The 26,971-nt window shown below is 45.0% G+C and overlaps 1 protein-coding gene across 1 annotated transcript in view; it reads right to left on the reverse strand.

Annotated features, from left to right (window-relative positions):
• Window positions 1–13,695, reverse strand: part of LOC105471795 (tubulin tyrosine ligase) — a 46,853-nt gene extending 33,158 nt beyond the window's left edge. Inside the window, exons 1-3 of the mRNA XM_011724528.2 lie at window positions 13,348–13,695; window positions 9,816–9,894; window positions 1,453–1,685 (exon numbers count right to left, since the gene is read on the reverse strand). Coding sequence (XP_011722830.1) covers window positions 1,453–1,685; window positions 9,816–9,894; window positions 13,348–13,504 — 469 coding nt within the window. The 5' untranslated portion in view covers window positions 13,505–13,695. The remainder of the gene's footprint in view (window positions 1–1,452; window positions 1,686–9,815; window positions 9,895–13,347) is intronic.
• Window positions 13,696–26,971: the final 13,276 nt, after the last annotated feature.

Here is a 26,971-nt window from a genome sequence, read left to right on the forward strand (position 1 = left end):
TTTTGTCACCCAGGCTGGAGGCACGATCTTGGCTCACTGCAAGCTCCGCCTCCTGGGTTCACGCCGTTCTCCTGCCTGAGCCTCCCAAGTAGCTGGGAGTACAGGCGCCTGCCACCACGCCTGACTAATTTTCTGTAATTTTAGTAGAGATGGGGTTTCACCATGTTAGCCAAGATGGTCTCGATCTCCTGACCTCGTGGACCGCCCGCCTCAGCCTCCCCAAGTGCTAGGATTATAGGCAGTGAGCCACCGCGCCCGGCCGGAATGGTTTTATAAAGAGCATATGAGGGCAGTCATAGACAGAGACTGTTTATGTGTTCATTACATTGGGAACTGCCTCTATTTTCAGCCTGATTTAATATTATAAACCTTACCCCTTATACGCATTCATTCAACACATATTTGTTGAGTGCCTACGAGGAAGGTACAAGGATGAATAAGACAGAATGTCTGCGTTTCTGTGAAGCCTACAGAACAATGGGAGAGATGGACAGAGAAGTAGTATAGTGCCAGGAAGAGGTTAATGCCAGGAAGTAAATGAGGCAGGGGAAAAGGAAAGAAAGCAAAGGACACAGAGGCTATTTCAGATTAGAAAAGCCTTCCCTGATGAGCCAGCATCTGAGGTGAGAGAAACAAAAGAAACTATGTAAGCACATTCTAAGAACAGAGACAAGTTTGGAATATTTGAGAGATACTAGGCAGTCTTTGTGTCTACAGTCCAGAGAGCAAAGCTGAGGATAGAAGGAGATGAGATCAGAGATACGGGCAAATGTCAAATGGTGCAGGCTACCATTAGGAATCCGGAGTCCATTCTAATTGCATTAGGAAGCCAGCTGGTAAGTTTCAAGTAGGAAGTAACATGATTAGATTTATGTTTTGAAAACATCATTGTCCGGAAGGAGAACTGGTTGAGAGCAGGCTCTGCAGTTACACACACTAAAGAGAACGGGAGCTTTGATTTAGAGGGGAAGCAGTGGAAATGGCAAGAAATAGTCTATTCAGAATGTATTTTGAAGGTAGAGCTAGCAAGAGTTGCTAATGCATTAGAAGTAGATTGTAAAGAATAGAGTAGTCAAGGATGAATCCTAGGTTTTAAGCTTCAGAGACTGAGTGAAGAGTGGGATCATATACTAAGTGGAAAGCGTGAAGGAGGAGCAGATTGGCATGGGCAAAGTTGGTAAGGAAATGAAAAGTTCTGTATCAGATGTACTCAGTTTGAAATGCCTTTTAGAGATGGTGAGGGTGTCAATGGATCTAGAGCTTAAAGGAAAAGACCTATACTGGAGATACACATTTAGAAGGCATCGGTACATAGATGGGTATTTATAACTATGTAACTAGACACGGTCTCCACCTTCAACGATTCAGATTAAAATAGGGTCGTTCATCTAAATACATCACAATAGGAACAACTCACCAGGAACAGAGGAGGGGACAGCAGTGCCAACTCACCTTTGGCACCAGCTGATGACTTTGCAATCCAAACGTTGCCCTCTCCATCCTCCTTCTTTCTGTTATAGGAAGCGAGAAAGAATTCTCTTTCATCTGTCCTTGAGTTACTGACTGGTGGTTGAATTCCATTCTGTGCTGGAGCAACTGGGGTCTTGAGATTGGTTGGATAAATCACATAGGACTCAGGGAACCATGTGCAGGACTCAGCCAGTTCAGGGCTTGTCTTGATTAGCCTGGCAGATGACAGAAGAGGGTCAGCCTCCCTTCTTAGTGTACTTTGTCACTCCCTTCAGAAAGGCCACTGCTTTCCCCCAGAGATCTTCCAGGAGGCAAAGCGTGACTCAGTCTTCTAACACCTCTGTTTGCTCTTAGTCTCCCTGGACAAAGCTCAAATGCATTACTGGGGAGCACACAGCTGTTAGATGCAACTTTAAAGGCATACCCCAGTTAATTCAAAAGGCTTAATGTCCAACGCTTTCGCTCTTTTTAAAATGCATCTCTAAGGAAGCTTCACTGGACATAATCCTGAGCCAATACCTTTTCAACACATATGTTGTTGAGCCAGACCCATACTAAAAAATGAAATGGGGAAGAGAGGAAAATTTAAGTAGCAAAAAGACTACCCTGGCCCAACTCTCTATAGGAGAAAAGGTTATGTAGGAATCTGAATTAGAAGACTTTTTAAAGCCCTTCTTTTCTTGCTTTTAGCTCGGGCTGGCTTCGGTGACAGAATAAAAAAGGTATCTTTCTAACAGAACACAGGACACCAGTGGTCATAGTGAAATATACCTCCTGCTCCCCAAATACCTTAACACCACAGAAGATAAAGTCAGGCAAGGCCCTTAGCACGCAGGGGCTTCCCACAGCATCTACTCTGCAATCAGACCCCTGGAGCTAGAGGCACTGGTATCACATTTCACAAATTAGGAACTGGGTCAGAGAAGCAAATTTCCTAAGATCATAAAGGTAGTGAGGACCAGCCAGCATGCATCCCGAACTCCCAAGTCTTTCTTTTTTTTCTTTTTCTTTTTTTTTTTTTTTTAACAGCTCAAGCTACTACAAAACCCCCAAGTCTTAACTGGAAACCTGCTCTTACTCCCCAGGAATCAGAGACAGGGAAGAACCTGCCCACAGACATCCACTGGCCTTCCCTGAGCTGTGCTCCCTCTTCTGTTTAGAACAGAACTGTTAATGCCAAGTCCATGTTAAGATTCACCTATAAAACCCAGTCTGTGAACGAATGGTGGAAATAATGACATTTTAGATAGAGATTTAAAATAAATTTATTTTAAAGCGAAAGGGAAAGAACTGAAAAGCTACTCGAACTTCAAGGAACAAAATAAACATATTTTTAACTCACTGAAAGTTCAACTCCGTATCTGTATTGTCCCATCCAGTGGGCAGTAGTCAGCCACATATGGCCACTGAGCATTTGAAATGTGGTCAATGTGACTCAGGAACTGAATTTAAAGTTTAATTTTTTTTTAATTTGAGACAGAGTCTCACTCTGTCGCCCAGGCTGGAGTGCAGTAGTACGATCCTGGCACACTGCAACCTCCACCTCCCGGGTTCAAGCAATTCTCCCACCTCAGCCTCCCGAGTAGCTGGGATTACAGGCACCTGCCACCATGCCCAGCTAATATTTATATTTTTAATAGAGACAGGGCTTCACCATGTTGGCCAAGCTGGTCTCAAACTCCTGACCTCAGGTAATCCACCTGCCTCAGTCTCCCAAAGTGCTGAGATTACAGGCATGAGCCACCATGCCAGGCCTAAAATTTAATTTGCCTTTAATTTAAAAATGGACGCATTATAAAATATTTTTCCATTAGGCACAACTTTATTGATATGGTGAGATAACACTTCACTTTACTGTTGCATTGCAGCATGCACGTCAGGGCCATGTGTCATTTCTAGTATCACACACAAACACATCGCTATTCTATTCAGGGACAATAGATTGATTCAGTTCTAGTGATTTATTTCTGTGCACTGATGAAACATTATGATACGTTTATTATGCAGAGAGCATGAGTTACAGTGCTAGCTACGTACACCACAGTTGGTAACTTAGGTGAAACAGAATTTCTTCCTAGTTAAAAAAATATTTGGACAAAGTTTTAACTGAGTAGGGACGCTACTAGAACTATGACAGAAGCTAGAACTATGACAAGGACAGTAAGAAATTTAAAAAAAAAAACTGAAAGGAGATATGCCACAGATTCACAAGAAATGGTGACTGCAATAGGCTGTGGTCAAAGTAAAATGAAAAAATGGTTGTGTAAAGGAGACTTTTTTAGCAAATACATAATAAACTTGGTAAGTATTTTCCTCTCAATGCTCAAAAAAATTAATGAAACTAGTGGCTGAAATCACAATAGCCAACATATTTTTAAGCAAATGTTTAACAGAGTCTGAGTTTATAATTTTGGACAACTATAAAATGGCTTGGATTCTTACACAAAAAGAAAACCATTTTAGATGCAAATGTGGTTTTAAAAAAACTATTTTAAGGAAAAGACTTAAAAATATAATTTACAAAAAACGAACAATCTTCAGCTGAGTCACAATTGCCCACAGACTACAAAACCTTTCTAACAATCAGAGATTGACTCAAAATTTGAAAAATATTAAGTAATTTCTTTAGCTTTAGGTGAACTGTGTGACATAAAAGATGCTGTCCAATTAATACTTTGGATGTTTTGCCTCAAAGGATTTCCAAATATATGAAAAAATGCTGTCAAATTTCAGCTTAAAAAATATCAAACTCGGCGGGCATGGTGGCTCATGCCTGTAATCTCAGCACTTTGGGAGGCCGAGGTGGGCAGATCACGAAGTCAAGAGATCAAGACCATCCTGGTTAACATGGTGAAACCCTGTCTCTACTAAAAATACAAAAAATTAGCCAGGTGTGGTGGCAGTTGCCTGTAGTCCCAGTTGCTTGAACCCGGGAGGTGGAGACTGCAGTGAGCCGAGATCGCGCCACTGCACTCCAGCCTGGGGGACAGAGAGAGACTCCGTCTAAAACACACACACACACGCACATAAAACCTCATAGTATAGATATTTTAAAATCTTTTACGTCTGTCACAGAATTTTACCTACATGCAAAAAATTACTTTCTAACATGACAGATAGGACTTCAGCTAAGTTGTATTAAAATATGGATTTATGGCTAGGCGCAGTGGCTTACTCCTGTAACGCCAGCACTTTGGGAGGCCGAGGCAGGTGGATCACCTGAGGCCAGGAGTTCAAGACCAACCTGGTCAACATAGTAAAACCCTGTCTCTACTAAAAATACAAAAAACTAGCCGAGCGTGGTGGTGGGTGCCTATAATCCCAGCTACAAGGAGGCTGAGGCAGGAGAATCGCTTGAACTGGGAGGCGGAGGTTGTAGTGAGCTGAGATCGCACCACTGTACTCCAGCCTGGGCGACAGAGTAAAACTCCATCTCAAAAAAAAAAAAAAAAAGAGGATTTACTAAGATTTTAGTAGACTATTTTCCTTTACTACTTCATTTTATTGTATGACACATGTTGGAAACATCTGCTTCATGGCATTATGTTACATATTGAAAACATTTGTGTTAGGTTTGCTTTCTGTTTGTTTATCTGAGACAGGGTTTTGTTCTGTCGCCCAGGCTGGAGTGCAGCGGCACAATCTCAGCTCACTGCAAATGCTGCCTCCCCGGCTCAAGCGATTCTTGTGCCTCAGCCTCCCAAGTAGCTGGGACTACAGGTGCGCACCACCATGCCCAGCTAACTTTTTTTTGTATTTTTGGAAGAGACGGGGTTTCACCATGTTGGCCAGGCTGGTCTCAAACTCCTGACCTCAAATGATCCACCTGCCTTGGCCTCTCAAAGTGTTGGGATTACAGGCGTGAGTCACCATGCCCAGCCTTGTGTTAGGTTTTCTGAAGCAGACTCTAAGTGTCATGGATACAGTTGTTAAAATGGTTCTGTATATACTAGATGATTCTCCAGTTCTTGGAAGCAGAAGATAATGAATTTAATGATACTGTGTTCTCTGCCAGTATTCACTGATGGAGAGGGGTTTTTTTTAAAATAAAGATTTACTTTTCAACTCCAATTCAGATTTTCTTGAAAATAAAAGGAATGTTTGTCAAATCATTATTTTCACTCAGTAATTCATCATGTCAATAATCAAAATAAAAAATGACTGTCATTTGCATTTTCTTATCTATCTACATACTGCATATAAACAAGCTAAATTTAAAGCTCCAAGGAAGGGAAAAGAAGACCTTATTTACGATCCAGCCAGACAGGTGTGAGAATTTATGTTTCAACTTCATAATATAAGTTGCTAATAATGATTTCACGTATTTTTATAACATGACTCAGTATGCAAAAAATGTTAATTGTTACAATTAGCATTAATGTTACAATTAGCATTATGAAAATTGGCTGCAAAAACTAAAAGTAATCTGAAGAACACTTTGTTGATATTGATAAATTTAGAGTTACTTTTCAATATATTCAATACATCTTTGAATTTGATATTTACAATATTGAACTAACACAAGAGTTGGTGAATTTACTAGGACATTATTTTGAAAATAAGCTTTTACTTCATAGTCAAATCAATTCTTCTAGAAAAGATGAACTGGTTTTGAAAATGTGCGTGCAATACTAAAGGAAATAGATCTTCTGGCATTCAAAGTTATTGAAAAACTTGTATGTACAACCTGAGTACATAAATCTACTTCTTCAAGCACATATTTTTTATGTAATCTAAATTCAGATCAAAGCTTTCCAATGAATATTTACTGTTTGAATTAAGATGTGCTACATATGTAAAATTCACATCAGATTTTGAAGACTCCAAATGAAAAAAAAGAACATAATAGCTTTTTATATTAATTACATGTCAAAATAACATTTTGGATTTATTTAAATATAATAAATTATTAATTTAATTGCAGCTGCTTCTTTTCTTTTCTTTTTTTTTTTTTTTTTTTTTTTTTTGAGACGGAGTCTCGCTCTGTCACCCAGGCTGGAGTGCAGTGGCGCAATCTCGGCTCACTGCAAGCTCCGCCTCCCGGGTTCACGCCATTCTCCGGCCTCAGCCTCCCGAGCAGCTGGGACTACAGGCGCCCGCCACTGCGCCCGGCTAATTTTTTTCTATTTTTAGTAGAGACAGGGTTTCACCATTGTCTCGATCTCCTGACCTTGTGATCCGCCCGCCTCGGCCTTCCAAAGTGCTGGGATTACAGGCGTGAGCCACCGCGCCCGGCCTCAGCTGCTTCTTTTCTTTTCTTTTTTTTTTTTTTTTTTGAGAAGGAGTCTCACTCTGTCTCCCACGCTGGAGTGCAGTGGCACCATCTCAGCTCACTGCAACCTCCACCTCCCAGGTTCAAGCGATTCTCCTGCCTCAGCCTCCCAAGCAGCTGGGATTACAGGTACCCACCACCATACCCAGCTAATTTTTGTATTTTTAGTAGACATGGGGTTTTACCATGTTGGCCAGGCTGGTCTCGAACTCCTGACCTCAGGTGATCTGCCCGCCTCAGACTCCCAAAGTGCTGAGATTACAGGCGTGAGCCACCACGCCCGGCTTGCAGCCGTTTCTCTGCGCTTATTTTAATGTGGCTACTAGGCAGTTTATAATTATATATGTGGGTAGCATCCTATTTCTGTCTGACAGTGCTGGTCTGTAAGATGACCTTGATTTGGAAGCCCTCATTTCCTGCACAGAACCAAGACCAGGCTCTGCAGGAAGTCCTTTGCTTTTGTCCCATTTCCTCATGGGCCCATTTGGGAAGTAATCAGAAATGGAGATTTACTTACATCTATAAAACAGCAATGTTCAGGAGAGGAAAAGACAGCCTCTGATCTGCACCAGGAGAAGAAAAGCCCCTCAGGGTTTTAAGACTATGGCCTTGAGGCCTCAGTGAAATTTCTGAAACTCCCTGAAGTGACAGGAGGAAGGACTGGGCTGCACAGGGTCCTGCACTGAACCCCACCAAGGCTCTGGGAAGCCTCCTGAGGGTGCACAGTCACAATGGCCAGGGGTCCCATTTGTGCAGATTAAAACTGTCCTGGCTTAATAGGAGCTACTATAGCCATGGGCAACCCGGCTGTTCTCTCTGAGCTGCCATTTTGTCCTATATAATGAAGGAGACTTTATTTCTAACTCTCTGGAGCCCTTTCAAGCCATACAAAATCATGGGAGAGAGACAAATGGATAAAGGGAACCATCATATCGCGAACTACTACAAGCCCCTCACAGGACAACTGAGACAAAGATGGAAGCTGACGAGCATGATGCATAGGTCTGCATAGGTCATGTCACCATTACAAGGTGCTATCACGGATCACACTGCATGCCTCCGAGGGGCAACGAGCAGGTACTATCACCACCATCCATCCCCATTTTACAGATGAGACACTGAGATTCTGATGCTTTCCAAGGTCACAGGTATGTATCACACTTGGTCACGACTCCACCCCTAGACTCACTCTGTTTCACTATAACTGTGACATATGCAAATATGGAGACCATTATTTTTTTACAGCATCCTCTGCTTCCTACTTTGTCTTTAGGGGAAAAATCATAGCAGAAAAGGTTTAACAAATATTTAATAAGAATTTCTAAGTGAATAATCTGAACAAACAAGCATGTCCCATTTCTATTTCTGATTCCAGTGTAACAGTCATTTGCATTCTAAATATAAAACATGTCACAAAATGACTTCAGGAAGCCTCACACTCCTTTGGGAGAGGGATGAATCCTGATAAATCCATCATAGAGAGGAGTGGCTCCGTAAGTTACCAGGGCCAATGAGTGAACAAAAAGCAGAAATGTTCCTGTGAGCACCCAACCTAGTAAATATCTAGAGCCCAGAAAAAAATGTTAGTGGGAAAAGAGCATTTTGCATTGAGTCCTATCTCCCAGGACCTGGCTACACACACATGTTCACCAGCCATCATGGAAAGAATACTGGAGGCCCACGACAGCCCTGATTTTTAGTGGCCTGACCCAGTGTTTCCCTACTGAAATAACAATAGCAACGACAACTATACTAACAGCAATAATAAGGAGTGCCTTCACTCATACAGTATGAACAAGACAGGCACTCTTCAAGGCCCTTAGCTAAATTAGCTCAATTAATCCTCATAACAACCTAAGGTAGTTATTATTATTTCCCCATTTGACAGCCAAGAAAATTAAGGTAGTATCAAATACTCATTAGGCACCAGGCCACTGTGCTATATAAACTTTACATGCATCACCTTATTTAATTCTCATAATAGCCTTACGAGGGAGGCACTGAGGCTTAGAGAGATGAGGAGATCTGCCCAAGCTAGTGAGAGGAAGAGCTGGGGTGAAAACTTACACTTTTGACCCTAGATCTTAATCGTTGTCTAACACTGTCTCCTTCCACTTTGTGATACCGTGGTGATACCAAGCCATAATCCAGCTGCTCAGAGATGGGTAGTGGAGTGGATGTCCTTATACCCTGCCCAGATATCCTTTCTGAGGGACCCGCTGCAGCCATGAGAGACGCATGCTAAGGGCTATATATGTCCTTCTCCAGGGACCAGACCGTGCCCAGAAATGCCTGCAAAGCTAAGCCCTCCATCTCCTCCCACAGCCGATGGCTGACTGATACTGGAGCATAGAGGCCTGGTCCTTGCTCAGAATATGACAACTCTGAGGTGCCATTCACTCCGGTGCTCCTTGGAGTCGGGAGAGGCAAGACTTTGGCTAAAACCACCTCTTTACTTGGTTCTCCCCGTGCCCTGCCCTGTCCTTGCTTCCCGATGGGTGTCTTAAAGAACCCTACCCCAGACCGGGCGCGGTGGCTCACGCCTGTAATCCCAGCACTTTGGGAGGCCGAGGCGGGCGGATCACAAGGTCAGGAGATCGAGACCACGGTGAAACCCCGTCTCTACTAAAAAAAAAAAAAAAAAAATACAAAAAATTAGCCGGGCGCGGTTGTGGGCGCCTGTAGTCCCAGCTACTCGGGAGGCTGAGGCAGGAGAATGGCGTGAACCCGGGAGGCGGAGCTTGCAGTGAGCCGAGATCGCGCCACTGCACTCCAGCCTGGGCGACAGAGCGAGACTCCGTCTCAAAAAAAAAAAAAGAACCCTACCCCAGGAAAATTACTTACACAGGAGACCCTGAGTCAGGCTCTGCTTCTATGAGCCTCGCCTCAGAAACAGACAGGCTTTATCAAGCACCATGTTTTGGACTGCAACCAAAGCAGCTTAGAGGACGCTTCTGAACTGATATTTGTTGGCTTTTAAAATAAAAGCATGTTTGTCCTTTAAACAACCCCACATTTTTGCCTAAGTGCTTCATTTAGGTAAAACATGGAAAACAGCAGTCTTAACACTTACTTCACTAAAGAAGCTTTGCGACACAGTTTGTCAGCGCCCCTGTAGTAATTCACCAACTGTACCAGCCCGGGCTCGTGACCTAGGAAGGAAAGAGGAGGCTCAGAAGGGACACAGAACAGGTGGGGAATGACAGTGCCAGCAGCAGCAAGCAGGAGAGAGGACAGCTGTGTCACGCCCAGCTTTTCTCTCTCTCATCTCAGGATTGGCTGTTATAAAATGGAAAATGGAACAATTTTGTTTCTCTGTCCCCAGGGACCCTCTTTCTCTCCGTATCCCGCTGGCAACCTTCGGTCTCCCCACAATGGATATTATAATATCAACCTCGTAGGCTTGCCAAGGCTGCTGCTACCTTTGTTTGTATTTTCTTATTAGGGTAGAGGGTATTGAGGGTATTTTTCATTTCACCTCTCCCTGACTGCACATTGCATTCCCCTCCAGGCTTAACACATACAGACTTGTCACTCTGTACAGTAAGGCTACTTTAACAGTCATGCTTTCCATATCCGTAACCTGGTTTTCTATACCAAGGAAGGAAGGAGAACCAGAATGATGCTGGTTTCAAGCAAGTGTATCTCTGCAAGCTTCTAGGAGGTGAAGGAAGGTAGTGGAAAGGCCATGTGTATAAGATCAGAAGCCCTGAGAGCTTTCTTCTGTGCCTCATTCCACAGGGAAACTAATTTTCAACAGCTCTTATTACCTGTGGCCTTTTTTAGAAAATTAGAGCAGAAAGGATACAAAGAAAAACAAATTTTTATTAAAAATAAAAAGTGTTGTCAGCCGGGCACTGAGGCACATGCCTGTAATCCTGGCAGTCTGGGAGGCTGAGGCGGGTGAATCACCTGAGATCAGGAGTTCAAGACTAGCTTGGCCAACATGGCAAAACCCCGTCTCTACTAAAACCACAAAAACTAGCTGGGCATGGTGAAGCACACCTGTATTTCTAGCTACTTGGGAGGCTGAGGCATGAGAATCACTTGAACCTGGGAGGCAGAGGTTGCAGTGAGCCGAGATCCCACCACTGCACTCCAGCCTGGGCAACAGGTGTGGTCAGAATTCATTTCAAAAAAAAAAAGTGAGACTTCATTTCAAAAAAAAAAAAAATGCAATAAAATAAAAAATGTTTTGTTTCAAATCTTAATAAAACACATCATATTTCCAGTAATAAAATCAAAGTAAGACCAAAGGACTTTTCAGTTGAAAATGCCAGAAGTAAGAATAATTTATCTGAGAATGGCATACAGTCAAATCAAAAGTTTCAGGCAGGCATTAGCTGGCTCTCACTGGTTTCCCTGAGCAGACAGACCTGATTCCCACCTGAACTGCCTACCTTCTTATCCACAGGGCATCTGCCTTCTAGAGCCTTTACCTGGCTCTATAACTCTTATCCTTGGCTTTCATGTAGTACACTTTAAGCAAAAGGTAAATATCCCTTAACAGTGATGGCATATAGCCAATTTCGTTGTAGGATGCTGTTTTCTTTCCCATAAAAACCAAATGTTGGACAGGCGCAGTGGCTCAGGCCTGTAATCCCAGCACTTTGGGAGGACGGAGTGGGTGGATCACCTGAGGTCAGGAGTTTGAGACCAGCCTCACCAACATGGCGAAACCCTGTCTCTACCAAAAATACAAAAAATTAGCTGGGCATGGTGGTGCGCGCCTATAATCCCAGCTACTTGGGAGACTGAGGCAGGAGAATCGCTTGAGCCCAGGAGGGGGAGGTTGCAGTGAGCCGAGATCATGCCACTGCACTCCAGCCTGGGCCACAGGGTGAGACTCTGTCACAAAAAAAAACAAAACACACACACACACACAAAAACACACAGCTCAAACGTTTACTGATCATCTCCTGAATTTGTGGTATCTGTACAGGATTCAAATTCTGTAGGCTTCTGCTTCTCATTCCAAGGCTTAAGCACCAGGGTAATGCCAGTCACTCCTACCCCTGCCTGGGCGGAGCCACGTTTGTTGTTTTTAATGTTAGGATTCCACCTAAGCTTTCACAGCCAAGCACTGCCAAGAATATAGAGGGATGTCAGGAAGTCTGGAAAGGGAAGTGGACAATGCAAGGAAGAAATAATTGTTCTCAACTATAAGCAATTCTTCATCTCCTTTAGGATCATGTATTCTCTTCGCTAGGGTCTTCCTGACACCGGTTAACAAAAGGGAGTCTCCAGGCACAGTCTCCATATTCTGAGATTCCTGGGTGTTCAAATGGGTCCTTCCATGGAGTCACCATTCTACATCATAAACTTGTATACCAACGAAAAGTTGTCCCAGGTACTATCAAAATAATTGAGCAACTTTACACTGCAGCTCTTCATTCCTCCAACGATTTGAGTTTTACACAGCCCCCCTCGCCCCCCAAAGGCTCTGTCTATGGAAGCTCACCAATGACCAGTCAATTCCAAATGGCCTATATTCAGTTTTTACCCATTCGAATTCTGACCACACCTATTTCTAAAAACTGTTTCCTCTCCTGGACATAGAACACTGCTCTCTCTGGGTTGTCCTCCAAGGTAGAGGTGACTCTTCCTCTGTAACAATTTTTCCCTTGTCTTTGGAATACAATTGGCCCCCACCTCTGGTGAATTCTGGCAAGGAACATGGCTCCCCAGAGAGAAGCTGCAATTCCCAGATGACTGTGCAGAGAGGGAGGCCATGAGACTATGCTCAGGTCAATGGGATGTGAGTTGAACTGATCTGGGCAACTTCTGGATGACATCATTTACAAAGGAGCCGCTAGTCCCCTCCTATCTCCTGCGTTTTCCTACAAGTGAGTATGGTGGTGCCCAGCCAGCTTCAACCATGTGGATGAAGGTAATTCCCTCGGGGAGAACAGGGAAGAGAGGGAGGGCGAGACACAGACTCCTGTAAGACCTTAATCCAATGCAGAACTGCGAAAACATGTTATTTGGTGAAACTAAGGAAAGGTTTATAATCAGACACCCCTACACGCTTCCCTGGGCTAGGGTCTCTTCTGCAACTCCTGCTTTTGGAATCCAGGGATCTTTTCTAAATCTTCTGACCGTTCCTCCGCCCCTTCGGGTGGCAGAAGCCTCAGGGGTTTCAACACCTTCAGCTCCCCCGCCCCCTGCGCCCACGCCAAGCAGGGAGAAATTCTCAGTGAGGAAGAGCTGCAAGATGACTCCAGCCTACGCCGGCCGCCGGCTCTGCGGAGCCGCGCCCTGTGCCGCTGTCGGCGCGGCGGACCGGCCCGATTTGGAGGCGTCGGCCCGGGGGAGCAGCTATACTCCCGCGTCAGGTCCCAGCCCCGGCGGCCGGTCATTGTCAGGAGGCAGCTGCGGCCCCGAGTGGCCGCACCGCGACTCCGACTCTAAATCCGAGTTAAGAGACAAGAAAGCATTAAAAACGACAGGTTTCGATCTTTCCGAATCCCATTTTTGACATGCCCAAGAAGCAACCAAGGGGAAGATTTATGACCTTTAAAAACAAAAGCGCTGGTTCTAACGGGCCGCGGGAGGCGCGCAGGGCCGCTCCGGGGAGGGCAGGCAGGAATTTGGGAAGGGCTCACCCAGTCTCCCGAAGGGCAGCCGGTTCCTCTCTCCCAACATCAGGTTGAACCTGGGGTTGTCTCGCCGCAGCCTCTTCCAGTGACCGGTGGCGAGGAGCAGCCGGGAGACTTCGGCGTAGACGCTGCTGTTCTCATCGCGCACCACGAAGGTGTACATGGCGAAGGGCCGCGCGCCCAGGCCGCGGGGCAGCCGCCGCAGGGACCAGCCGGCCGAGAAGGCGGCTCAGCGCCGATCCCGCCCGGGCGCCCGCCGCGGCCCGGCCGCCGCTGCCCGCCCCGGCTGCCGTGCCTCTCCGGTGCCGGCGGCGCCGCGCCCGGGCGCCCGCGCGTCTGCCGGAGTGGAAAGCGCCGCTAGCACGCCCGCCCACCCCGGCGCGGCCCCGCCTCTGGCCCGTGATTCCGCGCGGCCCGGCCCCGCCGCGCTCTGGAGAGGCCGGTGGGCCGCGGCGCGCCTTCTTCGTACCCTCCCCGGGGCGGCGGCGGCGGCGGCGCAGGGTTGGGAACCCGCGGCGGTGGGCGCGGCTTTACTGCAGCGCGCGGACTGTGCAGTGGAACCAGAGTCCGGGCCTGGGGCGGTTCCTCCCAAGCTCAGGGTCGCAGCCGGAGGGCGGGGCCGGCGGAAGATCCCAGTTTGCAGATGTCTGTCTGGGTTTTTCTTCTATTGCCAAAGGACCTTTTATGGATAAAACCCAAAAGTTCTAAGGCCCGGTCCTGTGGCCTAGGGAAGAAGCGCTTCCCCTTCCTCTTTGCTTAACGACTACGGAGACTCGGAGCGTCGGTTTTGTTTGGGTCGAGTGCGCCTTCCTTCGGCTGAGACCGGGGTGGCGCACGGCCAAGGGGATGACCTTAGACTCCGCTGGTGGAAGCCGGTCCCGAACCGGCCCCCTGGAGCCCTGGGCTTCGCTCTCTTCCTGCCTTTTACCGGCATTCAGCCACTTGCTTTCCCTTCTCCGGACCTCGATTTCCCCTTATGAGCGGCGGAAAGTGACTCTTAAAAGTCCCTTCGGTTCTGACAGCCCACTCTGAAGAACATGTTGCTGCATTTGAGGGACAAAGAGAGGACAATGATATCAGAGTTCCCACAAGCTTCCTACACTCCCTCATAAACTACCCGCATCAGCCCTGCGCCTTGCATCTTTTACTCTCCTTTAGAGAAAGAGCACCCTGTTCCCCGATGCTCACCTTATCTACCCGAGCATATTGTAAAAGCGACCTTCTCCCTCTCATAGTTGCCCAAAGTCCACGGGGCCGCCAGGCACTCACTCGCTCGTCTTGCGCACCGGCTCCACCTGTAGGCATTCGCTGGCTGTGGAGAGCTTGCTCAGAGCAGAAATGGGGCAGACTCGGAGCTTCTGGATGCTTGCATTTCCTCCAGAGGGATAGAGTTGGTCGAGAATGCCCTGCGGGGAGGCATGTGTCCTAGGCGTGTTGCGGTGGTCCTCTGTAGGGTGGAGCTTCAGTTGTCCGCAGCTGTAACTTGCTCATCAAGGCCTCTTCTGTTGGCTTGCTTCCTTTCCCTGACTCACTACCCCAATCACCTCCCAAAAAACTACTGTACTTGTGCTCAAATTCTTGTTCTAGGGGCCACCTTTTGGGGCAACTCGAGCCAGGACGCTGTACTTTGCCGCTTGTCACAGCTGATTACCTTGAAAGTGACGTCCACTCCCACCATGCTACATCCGTTCCTCCCACCCACTGACGACTTCTGCGCCACAGGTGGCTTCTCTCTGCCACTCCACAACCGTGGATCTCATTAGGAAAACCAGTGACCTTTGAATTTCCAAATTCAGAAGCCACCTTTTTCCTTTTTCTCACTCTTTGTAGTGAGCACCATTTTTGTTTGTTTTAGCTGTAGGTTCTCTACGGTACTACTTATTCCCCACCCCACTTTTTTTGAGACAGGGTCTCACCATGTTGCCCAGGCTGGTCTCGAACTCCTAAACTCAAGCCATCCTCCCACCTCAGCTTCCCAAACTTGGGATTACAGGCGCGAGCCACCACACCCAGCTTATTCCCTTTTCTTTGTAAGATAACTCATCTTCCCTCCTTGGATTTTTTTTTTTTTTTTTTTTTTTTTTTTTTTTTTTTGTATGATAGGCAGTCTTGCAGTGTCGTCCGGACTGGAGTGCAAGGGCGCAATCTCGGCTCACTGCAACTTCCACCTCCGGGTTTCAAGCGATTCTCCTGCCTCACCCTCCTGAATAGCTGGCACAGGCCACCATACTTTTTATATTTTTGTATTTTTAGTAGAGACAGGGTTTCACCATATTGGCCAGGCTGATCTCAAACTCCTGACCTCCAGTGATCTGGCCGCCTTGGTCTCCCAAAGTGCTGGGATTATAGGCATGAGCCGCAGCACCTGACCCCCCTTGGAACCCGTATTTTTGTGGCTTTTTGTGGGATTAACAGTGTCTGTTATTGATAAAAGAAATGAATATCTGGGCTTGGTCCAACAGGATTACTCTCTACGACTTTTGCCACAGCGACTGGTAAAACATAGGAAAGTCGTCCAAATCAGACCAATCTGATGGAACACTATCTGTGTGGGATAGCTTGCCACTATCTTGCTGTCTTATAGGGGGATAATCTGTTCTGAAAATTCAACTTTCCCTCCACCCTAGCATTAAGCCCCTAGTATTAAGCATTAAGCTCCTAGCATTAAGCCATGGACATGTGAATATATTCTTGCCACTAGAATGTGAGCAGGTGATATGTATCACTTCTTAGCTTAGACCTCAGAATTTGGTTGTGCCTTCTTCTTCTGGAGACAGGACGTACAGTCAGCAGCAATATTGGAACAAAGAATGTAAGGAATTTGCCAAAACTGGCTGTATCCTGGGTTATAAAGTAAACTCCAGCAATTTCAAAAGATTGAAATAATTCTAAACACTTTTCTGACAATAGTGGAATTAAGTTGCATGGAGATTAAGTGATATTGTACACTACTAAATAACCCATGAGTCAGTGAAGAAATCACAACAATATAAGAAAGTATTTTTTTTTTCTTTTTTTTTTTTTTTTTTTCTTTTTTGAGACGGAGTCTCACTCTGTCACCCAGGCTGGAGTGCAGTGGCACGATCTTGGCTCACTGCAAGCTCTGCCTCCCAGGTTCACACCATCCTCCTGCCTCAGCCTCCCAAGTAACTGGGACTACAGGCACCTGCCACCACGCCCGGCTAATTTTTTTGTGTTTTTAGTAGAGATGGGGTTTCACCGTGGTCTCGATCTCCTGACCTCGTGATCCACCCGTCTTGGCCTCCCAAAGTGCTGGGATTACAGGCATAAGCCCGGTCAAGAAAGTATTTTCTAACTGAATGACAATAAAGATATGGCATATCAAAACTGGTAGGATACAGCTAAAGCTGTTTTTAATACAAATTCACAATCTAAAGCACATACATTTTTTAAAAAAGACTGAAAATCAATTATCTAAGCTTCCATCTCATGAAACTAGAAAAAGAATAATAAGTAAAACCCAAAGTAAGTAGAAGAAAATAAATCATAAGGGAAGAAATCAAGGAAGTAGAAAATAAACGTACAATAAAGGAATCAACAAAGGCAAAGGAGGTATATTTTAAAAATTTTAAAATTGTTAAGCATTCAAGACCAACAAATGAAAGGAAGAACAATCAAAGTTAAAGTGAAAAAGGTCAGATGCAAGAAGATTTAACAATATTTTTAAACAAATTTTTTAATGAAAAAAGAAACATCACTGGAGATCCTGAAGATATTAAAAACAATAAGATCCGGCCAGGCATGGTGGCTCATGCCTGTAATCCCAGCACTTTGGGAGGCCAAGGCGGGCAGATCACCTGAGGTCAGGAGCTTAAGATCAGCCTAACCAACATGGAGAAACCCCGTCTCTACTAAAAATACAAAAAATTAGATGGGCATGGTGGCAGGCGCCAGTAATCCCAGCTACTTGGGAGGCTGAGGCAGGAGAATCACTTGAACCCAGGAGGCAGAGGTTGCGGTGAGCCAAGATCACGTGCCTGCACTCCAACCTGGGCAACAAAAGCGAAACTCCGTCTCAAAAAAAAAAAAAAAAGAATCAGATCCTATAAACAATTTTTGCAAATGAATTTGACATGTGGACAAAATAGACTACTTCCTTGAAAACTCCAGTTTACCAAAAATGACACAGAAATACAAAATCTGAATAATTTCACACCTACTAGAGAGATTGATTCTATTCACAGATAATATATATGTAGAAAATTCTACCAAAAAAAAAAAAAAACCCTAAGGGCTACCCACACATACATACACACAAAATGTTAGAATTAATAAACAAATTAGAATTAATATAGTTAATAAACAAATTCAACAAACTTTTGGAACAGTTCAAAACAATCCAAGAAAAAATTAAGAAAAAAATTCCATTTATAGTACCATCAAATAGCCCATTTAGTAAGGGAAAATTTGAAAAAATAAAACTGTCACTTTTCATATTTGATACCTTCTATACATAGTGGATCCTGAAGAATCTACACTATTTGAATGAATAACTGAACATTGTAAAGTCACTAGATACAAGGTATATATACAGATATAAATTGTATTTCTATGTCAACAATAAAGAAATAGAAAAAGAAATTTTGAAAAAGATACAATTTACAGTAGCATCAATATAAATGTGAAATAATTAGGATTATCTAATGAAAGCTGTGCATTGCCTCTACACTGAAAACTACAAAGCATAATTGAGAGAAATTTTAAAAGCACAAAATAAATGAAAGGATGTACCATGTTCATGATTGAATGACTCAAAATTGTTAAGGTGTCAAATTGATCTACAGATTCAATACAATCCCAGACAAAATGTCTGCAGAGCTATTCATGGAAATTGACAAGGTAATTCTAAAATTTATATAGAAATACAAGGGACCGGCCGGGCGCGGTGGCTCATGCCTGTAATCCCAGCACTTTGAGAGGCTGAGGCGGGCGAATTGCCTGAGGTCAGGAGTTCGAGACCAGTCTGGCCAACATGGTGAAACCCTATCTCTACTAAAAATACAAAAAAATTAGCCAGGCATGGTGGTATGCATCTGTAATCCCAGCTACTTGGGAGGCTGAGGCAGGAGAATTATTTGAATCAGGGAGGTAGAGGTTGCATTGCAATGAACTGAAGATTGTGCCATTGCACTCCAGCCTGGGCGACAGAGTGAGACTCCGACTCAAAAAGAAAAAGGAAAAAGAAAGAAACTCCTACTCAAAAAAAAAAAAAAAAAAAAAAAAAGAATAACAAAGGTAATCTTTAAGAAAGTTGGAAGATTTACACTTTTACACTGCCAGGTATCAAGACCTGACTATCAAAGTTATAGTATGTAAGTACAAAGCTGTAGCAATTAAGGAAACATGGTTTTGGCATAAGAAGAGAAAAATTAACCAATGTAACAAACAGACCAATGTAACCCATGTAGGGAAAACCCATTTTAAGTTGTTTGGGGGTCTAAGTATAGGACACAAAGAAAAGACATGAAGTGGGGAGTAGTTCAGGATTTTGAGGCTTGCTTTTTAGGAGCACCACTCTTAGGCCCATATAAGACAACTTTAGAGGCTCTCACTCTGGCGCTGCTCTAGCCACGTTCTTCCTTGCAGATGAGTCATTCTTGAGGTCAGGGAGTTATGGCCACCTGGAGACTGTCACCCTCCCACTTTCTAGGCTATGCCAGATACCTGAGAACCAGAATTCACTGTCCAAAGATCAAAGCCTATTTCCTGGCCCTGCACAGGCTTCCTCCGTGGGCCCATGTCTCAAGGGTCAGTGGCACTGCTGGTGTATGCACCCATAGGCCTGGGCAGTGATCAAGGGGCGTCTGTTTGTGGATGGGAAGGAATGGATGATCAACTGTGAAGAGCAGCAGATACAGTGTCCTGGCTTGAGTTCCTCAAAAAGGTGGTCCTGGAACTCACAATTCCATTATATGTATATTATAAACAACTTGCTTTATAACAAAGGTGACATTGCAGATCAGTGGGGGCAGAGATGGGCTTACAGATTGAGCTGGGTCGAGGATATCCGTGTGGAAAACAAAATTAACCTTGACTCCTATCACATGCTATACTCAGAAATCAATTGCAAATGCGTTATGATGGAATACATTTAAACGTGAAAGGTAAAGCAATAAAGCTTGCTGGGTTGGCAAAGTGACTCATGCCTGTAATCCCAGCACTTTGGGAGGTGAGGTGTTAGGATCGCTTAAGCCCAAAAGTTCAAGGCTACAGTGACCTCTGATCGTGCCACTGCACTCCAGCCTGGGTGACGGAGCAAGATCCCATCTTTAAAAAAAAGGACTTTTAGAAGAAAACAGGAGAAAATCTTTATGATCTTATACTGGGTAAATATTTCTTAAGAGGACACAAAAATCTCTACGAATAAAGGAAAAGTATGTGAATTGTCAGCCTTAAAATTAATGTCTCATTAATCAAAAGACACCATCAAAAGAATAAACAGGAAAGCCATAGAATAGGATATATATATGTGTGTGCGTGCGTGTGTGTGTTTGTGAGTGTATATATGTACATACATGTATGTATGACAAAGGACTCATATCTGGGATATAAAAGGGATTACAAATTAAGAATTAAAAACTGGCAAGCCAATGAACAAAATAACTGAGTTGAATATTCATAAGGGACAACCTAAGAGGTAAGCCCTGAGCAAAGAGAAGATTTGAAGAGTCATACTGAGAAAGTCAATAAGGCATACGTTTGGCCAAAAAGCAGGCCCACATCTAATAGTTGTATACACATGGGAACCACATGTCTCAGTGTCTACCATATGTCTGAGTATGTAAAAGTTACAGACCAAGCCAATAAGCTGCTAAATAAAATGTCTATCTTCCTACTTTACAATCATACTTTTATAAGGATGATCTTCAAGGGCAGGAGTTTTAGAATTCTCAGACTCATAAGAGTTCCATGCCAGAGCCTGGTAATACTGGGAGAGATGGCCCTGGCCCCTGACCATAGTTCGCCCCCGTTTCTTCCCATCCCTGACTCCAGCCTGCACCACAGAGGCTGTGCATGCATGCATGGGGTCACCGCAGTGAGGAAGTCCAAGCTCCACCCACCCATCATCCCCCACAAACAGTCACCCTTTGGCCACTGCCCAGGCCTAGGGGTGCATACACCAGCATTGCCACTGACCCCTGGGACATGGGCCCAGGGAGGAAGTCTGCACAGGGCCAGGAAATAGGCTTTGATCTTTGGACAGTGAATTTTGGTTCCCAGGTATCTGGCATAGCCTAGAAAGTGCGAGGGTAACAGTCTCCAAGTGGCCATAGCTCCTTGACCTCAAGAACGTCTCATCTGTAGGGAAGAATGTGGCTAGAGCAGGGCTGGAGTGAGAGCCTCTAGAACTTTCTTACATGGGCCTAAGAGTGGTGCTCCTAGGAAGCAAGCCTTAAAATCCTGAACTACTCCTCCCCTCATCTCTCTTCTTTGTATCCTATACTTAGACCCCAAAACAACTTAAAATGGGTTTTCCCTCACCCCTACCACCACCACGATCACTCTGTGCCTTGCTTACTGTAACTACCTTATAGCTTCTCTTCTTGTTCTAGCCCCTCCACCTCTCCCACCTTCGCTGAACACTACCACCAAATTAATCTTTCTAAAGCACAGCATTCATCCAGTCTGTCCACACATCAAATACTGCAAGCCAGAGCCCTGTTTCGTGATCTCGGCTCACTGCAACATCCGCCTCCTGGGTCCAAGCAATTCTCCTGCCTCAGCCTCCCAAGTAGCTGGGATCACAGGTAGGTACCACTATGCCCAGCTAATTTTTGTATTTTTAGTAGAGACGGGGTTTTACAATGTTGGCCAGGCTGGTCTCGAACTCCTGACCTCAGATGATCCACCCACCTTGGCCTCCCAAAGAGCTGGGATTACAGGCGTGAGCCAGAGCACCTGCCTGAATTCATGGCTTTTCATTAGGCCTTTCCACTGTATCTTTCCTGCCACATCTAATACATTCCCTCAACGAAATTGAAATGCCCTGATCATCAAGGTCAAATAACGGTTTGTCAGATGGAGTTTTAATGTTGAGTGTGTATTAACCCTTCCAAAATGGATGAACCATGTACTAGATGGATCATAAAAATCTCTATTCATCCAAACCTTTAATTAGCCAGCATTTTCTATCTCACAGTCACATTGAATAAAATATTTATTATTTCTTCAGCCTGAGAGCTTGGTTGCTGTTAAGCACTTTTTTTGCGGGGGGGGACAGAGTCTTGCTCCGTCACCCAGGCCAGAGTGCAATGGTATGATCTCGGCTCACTGCAACCTCCGCCTCCTGGGTTCAAGCGATTCTTGCACTTCGGCCTCCCAAGTAGCTGGGATTACATGCACCCGCCACCACGCCTGGATAATATTTTGCACTTTTGGTAGAGACGGTGTTTCACCACGTTGGCCAGTCTGGTCTCGAACTCCTGGCCTCAGGTGATCTGCCCACCTCAGCCTCCCAAAGTGCTGGAATTACAGGCATGAGCCACCACGCCCGGATCTCTTCAGCACTTTGGAGGTAGAACTTTCTCACCTTTCACTGGAGGCTTTCAATCCACACCCCGAGGAAGATACCCACGGCCACTCTTCTATCCTCAGAGAATCCACCTGAGCCAGCCTCACAGTGCTGAGTTCATGTTGTTACCTTCACTCACTCATGAGGTCAAGGGCCATGTTGGTTCAGCTCAACACTTCAGCATCTCCCAAAGGGCCTGTTCTATGGAAGGTACTTAAAGATCTTTGGAAGGAGAGAAAGAAAATTTCTAATTGTAAACATTTGGTAAAATGAATTCTTACAACCAGGAAGTTAAGCAAGATAATTAACAAACTCTTATGAAAGGAAAAGTTTAAATGAAAATGCTTTTTCTGCCTTTCTTTGGTGGGTTGATGTCAGCAAACTCCCCTTGCATTTTTTTTTTTTTTTTTTTTTTTTTTTTGAGATGGAGTCTCTGTCACCCAGGCTGGAGTTGCTCACGGCAACCTCTGCCTCACCTTCCGGGTTCAAGTGATTCTCTTGCCTCAGCCTCCTGAGTAGCTGGGATTACAGGCGCATGCCACCATGCCCGGCTAATTTTTGTATTTTTAGTAGTGATGGGATTTCACCAGGTTGGCCAGGCTGGCCTCAAACTCCTGACCTCAGGTGATCTGCCCGCCTCGGCCTCCCCAAGTGCTGGGATTACAGGCGTGAGCCACCAGGCCTGGTGCCCTTGGATATCTTGCTGCACAAGTGTTTATGGACGATGGGTGCCTTTTTAATTCAAAGTTTCTGCATGAACTCTCCCTATTCAGCTTGTAAATCCCAGCTATGCCCATTCTTTTTTTTTTTTTTTTTTTTTGAGACGGAGTCTCGCTCTGCCGCCCAGGCTGGAGTGCAGTGGCCGGATCTCAGCTCACTGCAAGCTCCGTCTCCCGGGTTCCCGCCATTCTCCTGCCTCAGCCTCCCGAGTAGCTGGGACTACAGGCGCCCGCCACCTCGCCCGGCTAGTTTTTTGTATTTTTTTTTTAGTAGAAGACGGGATTTCGCCATGTTAGCCAGGATGGTCTCCATCTCCTGACCTCGTGATGCGCCCGTCTCAGCCTCCCAAAGTGCTGAGATTACAGGCTTGAGCCACCGCGCCCAGCCCTATGCCCATTCTTCCACAAGAGTGGATTAGGGCTGTTTAATGACAACTTGAGCTTGTCCAGCAGGGAAAGGCCCTGGAAGGAAGGGTGGTTCTGTATACAGTTCCTGGAATACACTTCTTCCAGTGCAGTGTCAGGGAGGAGACACAGCCAGGTTATCAATGGTGTGTGGAATGGGAGTACACCTGAATATGGACATCCCAGAGGGAGAATGAGGGAGCCCCGCACCCCTCCACAAACACCCACATGCACCTCTACCAAAGATTTCAACTCCTCTGGAGACAGTTTTCTCAGCTCAAGCAACCTGTTCCCCTCTTTGCTCTCTTACCATTGAAAATTCCCCAAAGAGGGGCTGGAATTTCTCAAGAGTGTGTTCCAGGCCACCCAGAGCTCCAGACGTGGAAAGAGGCTTTGAGCTCCAGAACCAGAACTTGGGTTTTGGGATGGTGTCATTCAGAAATCATGAGAACTGAGGTTTCCATGGGGACGATGGCACTTGTAGCCACTTTAGTTGGAAAGTAACTGTGTCTGGGCCTGTAATTCTGCACAGGCCGTGTGGCAAAACGATGAAGACTCTGGCGCTCTGCCGCCGACCAGGCCTAGCATCCCATATCTGCAGTTACTCTAACATCCCATATCTGCAGTTACTCTAACATCCCATATCTGCAGTTACTCTAACATCCCATATCTGCAGTTACTCTAACATCCCATATCTGCAGTTACTCTAACATCCCATATCTGCAGTTACTCTAACATCCCATATCTGCAGTTACTCTAACATCCCATATCTGCAGTTACTCTAACATCCCATATCTGCAGTTACTCTAACATCCCATATCTGCAGTTACTCTAACATCCCATATCTGCAGTTACTCTAACATCCCATATCTGTAGTTACTCTAACATCCCATATCTGCAGTTACTCTCTGTGTGACTTGAAACATGTTTCTTGACCGCTCTGGGCCTCAAATTCTGTCTTTCAAGATTGGAATAATGATGTGACAATTCTGAGGATGAAATGACATGTAAAATGCCTAGTTACATGCCTGGTATATCATAAACTCTCTGTAAATAAGAAGTTACCAAGTTTAGATGCTGCACTTATATAATAGAGTAAAAATACCTTTCTGTTAGGAGGAAAGCAGCCTGTGGAGTGGGGGTATCCCTGCTGGTGAGCAGGAACATTTTCATTTTCTATGCAAAAGGGACTGCCCCAGGCACATAGTTAAGTTGGTGAAATTCAACTACACACACACACAGACACACACACACACACACACACAAACACACACATATATATGCATACTTTTTTTTTTTTTTTGAGACAGGGCATCATTCTGTCACCCAGACTGGAATGCAGTGGTGCAATCATGGCTCACTCTCACTGCAGCCTCGACCTCCCTGGGCTCAGGTGATACTACCTCAGCTTCCTAAGTAGCTGGGACAGGCATGCACCACCACGCTTGGCTAATTGTTTTTGTAGAGATGGGATTTCACCATGTTGCCCAGACTGGTCTCAAACTTTTGGGCTCAAGCAATTTAACCCCCTCAGCCTCCCAAAGTGCTGGGATTACAGGCGTGAGCCACTGCACCTGGCCTTCACGCATCTTTTAACACTTTCTCTCACCTACCCCACATCACCAGGGCCCCACTGCGTGTCCCAGGTGCTGTCCTTTTAAGACAGCCAGGCAAGCTCTGCACAGGACAGCTTCCCCCTATCAGATTACACCTGACTCTGAGAGTGAGATGAGTATGCAGGTCGTGACCCATGAACACGGACAAGGAAGTTACTTACTTCCAACTGTGGAAAGGATCACACAGAGCAATGGAAATGGGAACAGGAGGGCTTGGGGTGGTGTGTTTCGATCATGTCTATGGAACAGAAGGATTGGAGGAAGCCACAAAGTTTATCAATGGTTGCTAATGCATGGGGTTGTTTCTTTGTACTTTATGTCGAGACAGGTGCCAAGACATCTCTGCCGCTTAATATATATAATATGTGACATAACGTATCAATATTTACTGAACCAATCTGCTTGTGTTCTGTCACCCTTCTTCACTGCTCTCAGCAGCTCACTCAGGAAGCCAACAGACACCACATAGATGTACTAGGTTGTAAGGTCCCTTGAGGCAGATGCCTTGACTTTATGTCCCTCCAAGTATTTCTCAAAACTAGGACAAAAAGATTTTCCATTTGAGTAAACTTATTAATGCTGAGGTTCAGTGAGGGGTGCATTATTTTTCCTAGCAGTAAGGATTGTCAACAGAGACTTTCGGAATGACTTACTCGTAAGGCATGCATCATTCATTCAACATTTAACATGTACTTGTTCCAGACAGTGTTGTAGGGGTGGAGGATTAAGACAAAGTCCTTGTCCTCACATAGCTTATGATTTTAGTGCATGCCAGAGAGAGGAATTTTTTTTTTTTTTTTTGAGACAGAGTCTTGCTGTTTCGCTCAGGCGCACAATGGCGCGATCTCGGCTCACTGTAACCTCTACCTTCTGGGTTCAAGTGATTTTCCTGCCTCAGCCTCCTGAGTAGCTGGGACTACAGGCACATGCCACCACGCCCGGCTAATTTTTGTATTTTTAGTAGAGATGGGGTTTCACCATGTTAGCCAGGCTGGTCTCGAACTCCTGACCTCAGGTGATCTGCCCACCTCGGCCTCCCAAAGTGTTGGGATTATAGGCAAGAGCCACTGTGCCTGGCCTAGACAGAGGAATTTTTAATTGGAGGAGCACATATTCCCACAGTTTTGGCTGCTGGAATTCTGGTTTGGGGTGATGGTTGTGGAAACAGGAATGCTTCCTGAAACCCCTCACATCTCACTATGTAGAGAAAGGTTTTTAATTTTTTTCCCAATCAGTATGATGTTGGTTGTGGGTTTGTCATATATGGCCTTTATTATTTTGAGGTATGTTCCTTCCATACCCAGTTTGTTGAAGTTTTTTTTTTTTTATCATAAAGGGTTGTTAAATTCTATTGAATGCTTTTTTTTTTTTTTTAAGCATTTGTTGATATGATCATATGGTTTTTGTCCTTTGTTCTGTCAATGTGATGTACCACGTTTGTTGATTTGTGATACAAATCACAAATTTTGATGTTGAACCATCCTTGCATCTCTGGCATGAATCCCACTTGATCATGGTAAATGATCTTTTTAATGTGTTGTTTAATTCAGTTAGCTAGTATTTTGTTGAGGATTGTTGCATCTATGTTCATTAGTGATATTGGCCTGTAGCTTTTTGTTGTTGTTGTGTGTCCTTGTCTGGTTTTGGTATCAGGGTGATGCTGGCCTGGTAGAATGATTTTGGAAGTATCCCCTCCTCTTCAGTTTTTAAAAAGAGTTTGAGTAGAATTGGTATTTGTTCTTCTTTAAGTGTTTGGTAAAATTCAGCAGTGAAGCCATTAGGTCTTGGACTTCACTTTGGTAGGAGACTTTTTATTACAGCTTTGATTCTGTTACATTCATCATTGGTTTGTTGACATTTTCTACTTCTTCATGGTTCAGTCTTGGTAGACTATATGTGTCCAGGACTTTGACTTTATCCATTCCTTCTGTGGTTTCCCATTTGTTGGTGTATCGTTGCCTGTAACAGTCTTTAGTGATTCTTTGTATTTCTGTGGTCTCAGTTGGTATATCCCCTTTTTTTGTTTCTGATTTTATTTATTCTGTCTTTTTTTTCAGTCTACCTAAAGGTTTATTGATTCAGACTGGTGTGTGTGTGTGTGTGTTTGAGTCAGGGTCTCCACTGCCCAGGCTGGAGTGCAGTAGCAAGATCTCAGTTCACTGCAGCCTCTACCCCTGGGCTCAAGTGATCCTCCCACCTCAGGCTTCTGAGTAGCTGGGACCACAGGCACACACCACCGTGTCTGACTAATTTTTGTGTTTTTTTGAAAAGGCAGGGTTTCCCCATGTTGCTCAGGCTATTCTCGAACTCCCGGGCTCAAGCGACCCACCCACCTTGGCCTCCCAAAGTGCTAGGAT

The sequence above is a fragment of the Macaca nemestrina genome, chromosome 13 (genome assembly GCF_043159975.1).
Source record: "Macaca nemestrina isolate mMacNem1 chromosome 13, mMacNem.hap1, whole genome shotgun sequence".
In the NCBI taxonomy this organism is placed as follows: Eukaryota; Metazoa; Chordata; class Mammalia; order Primates; family Cercopithecidae; genus Macaca; species Macaca nemestrina.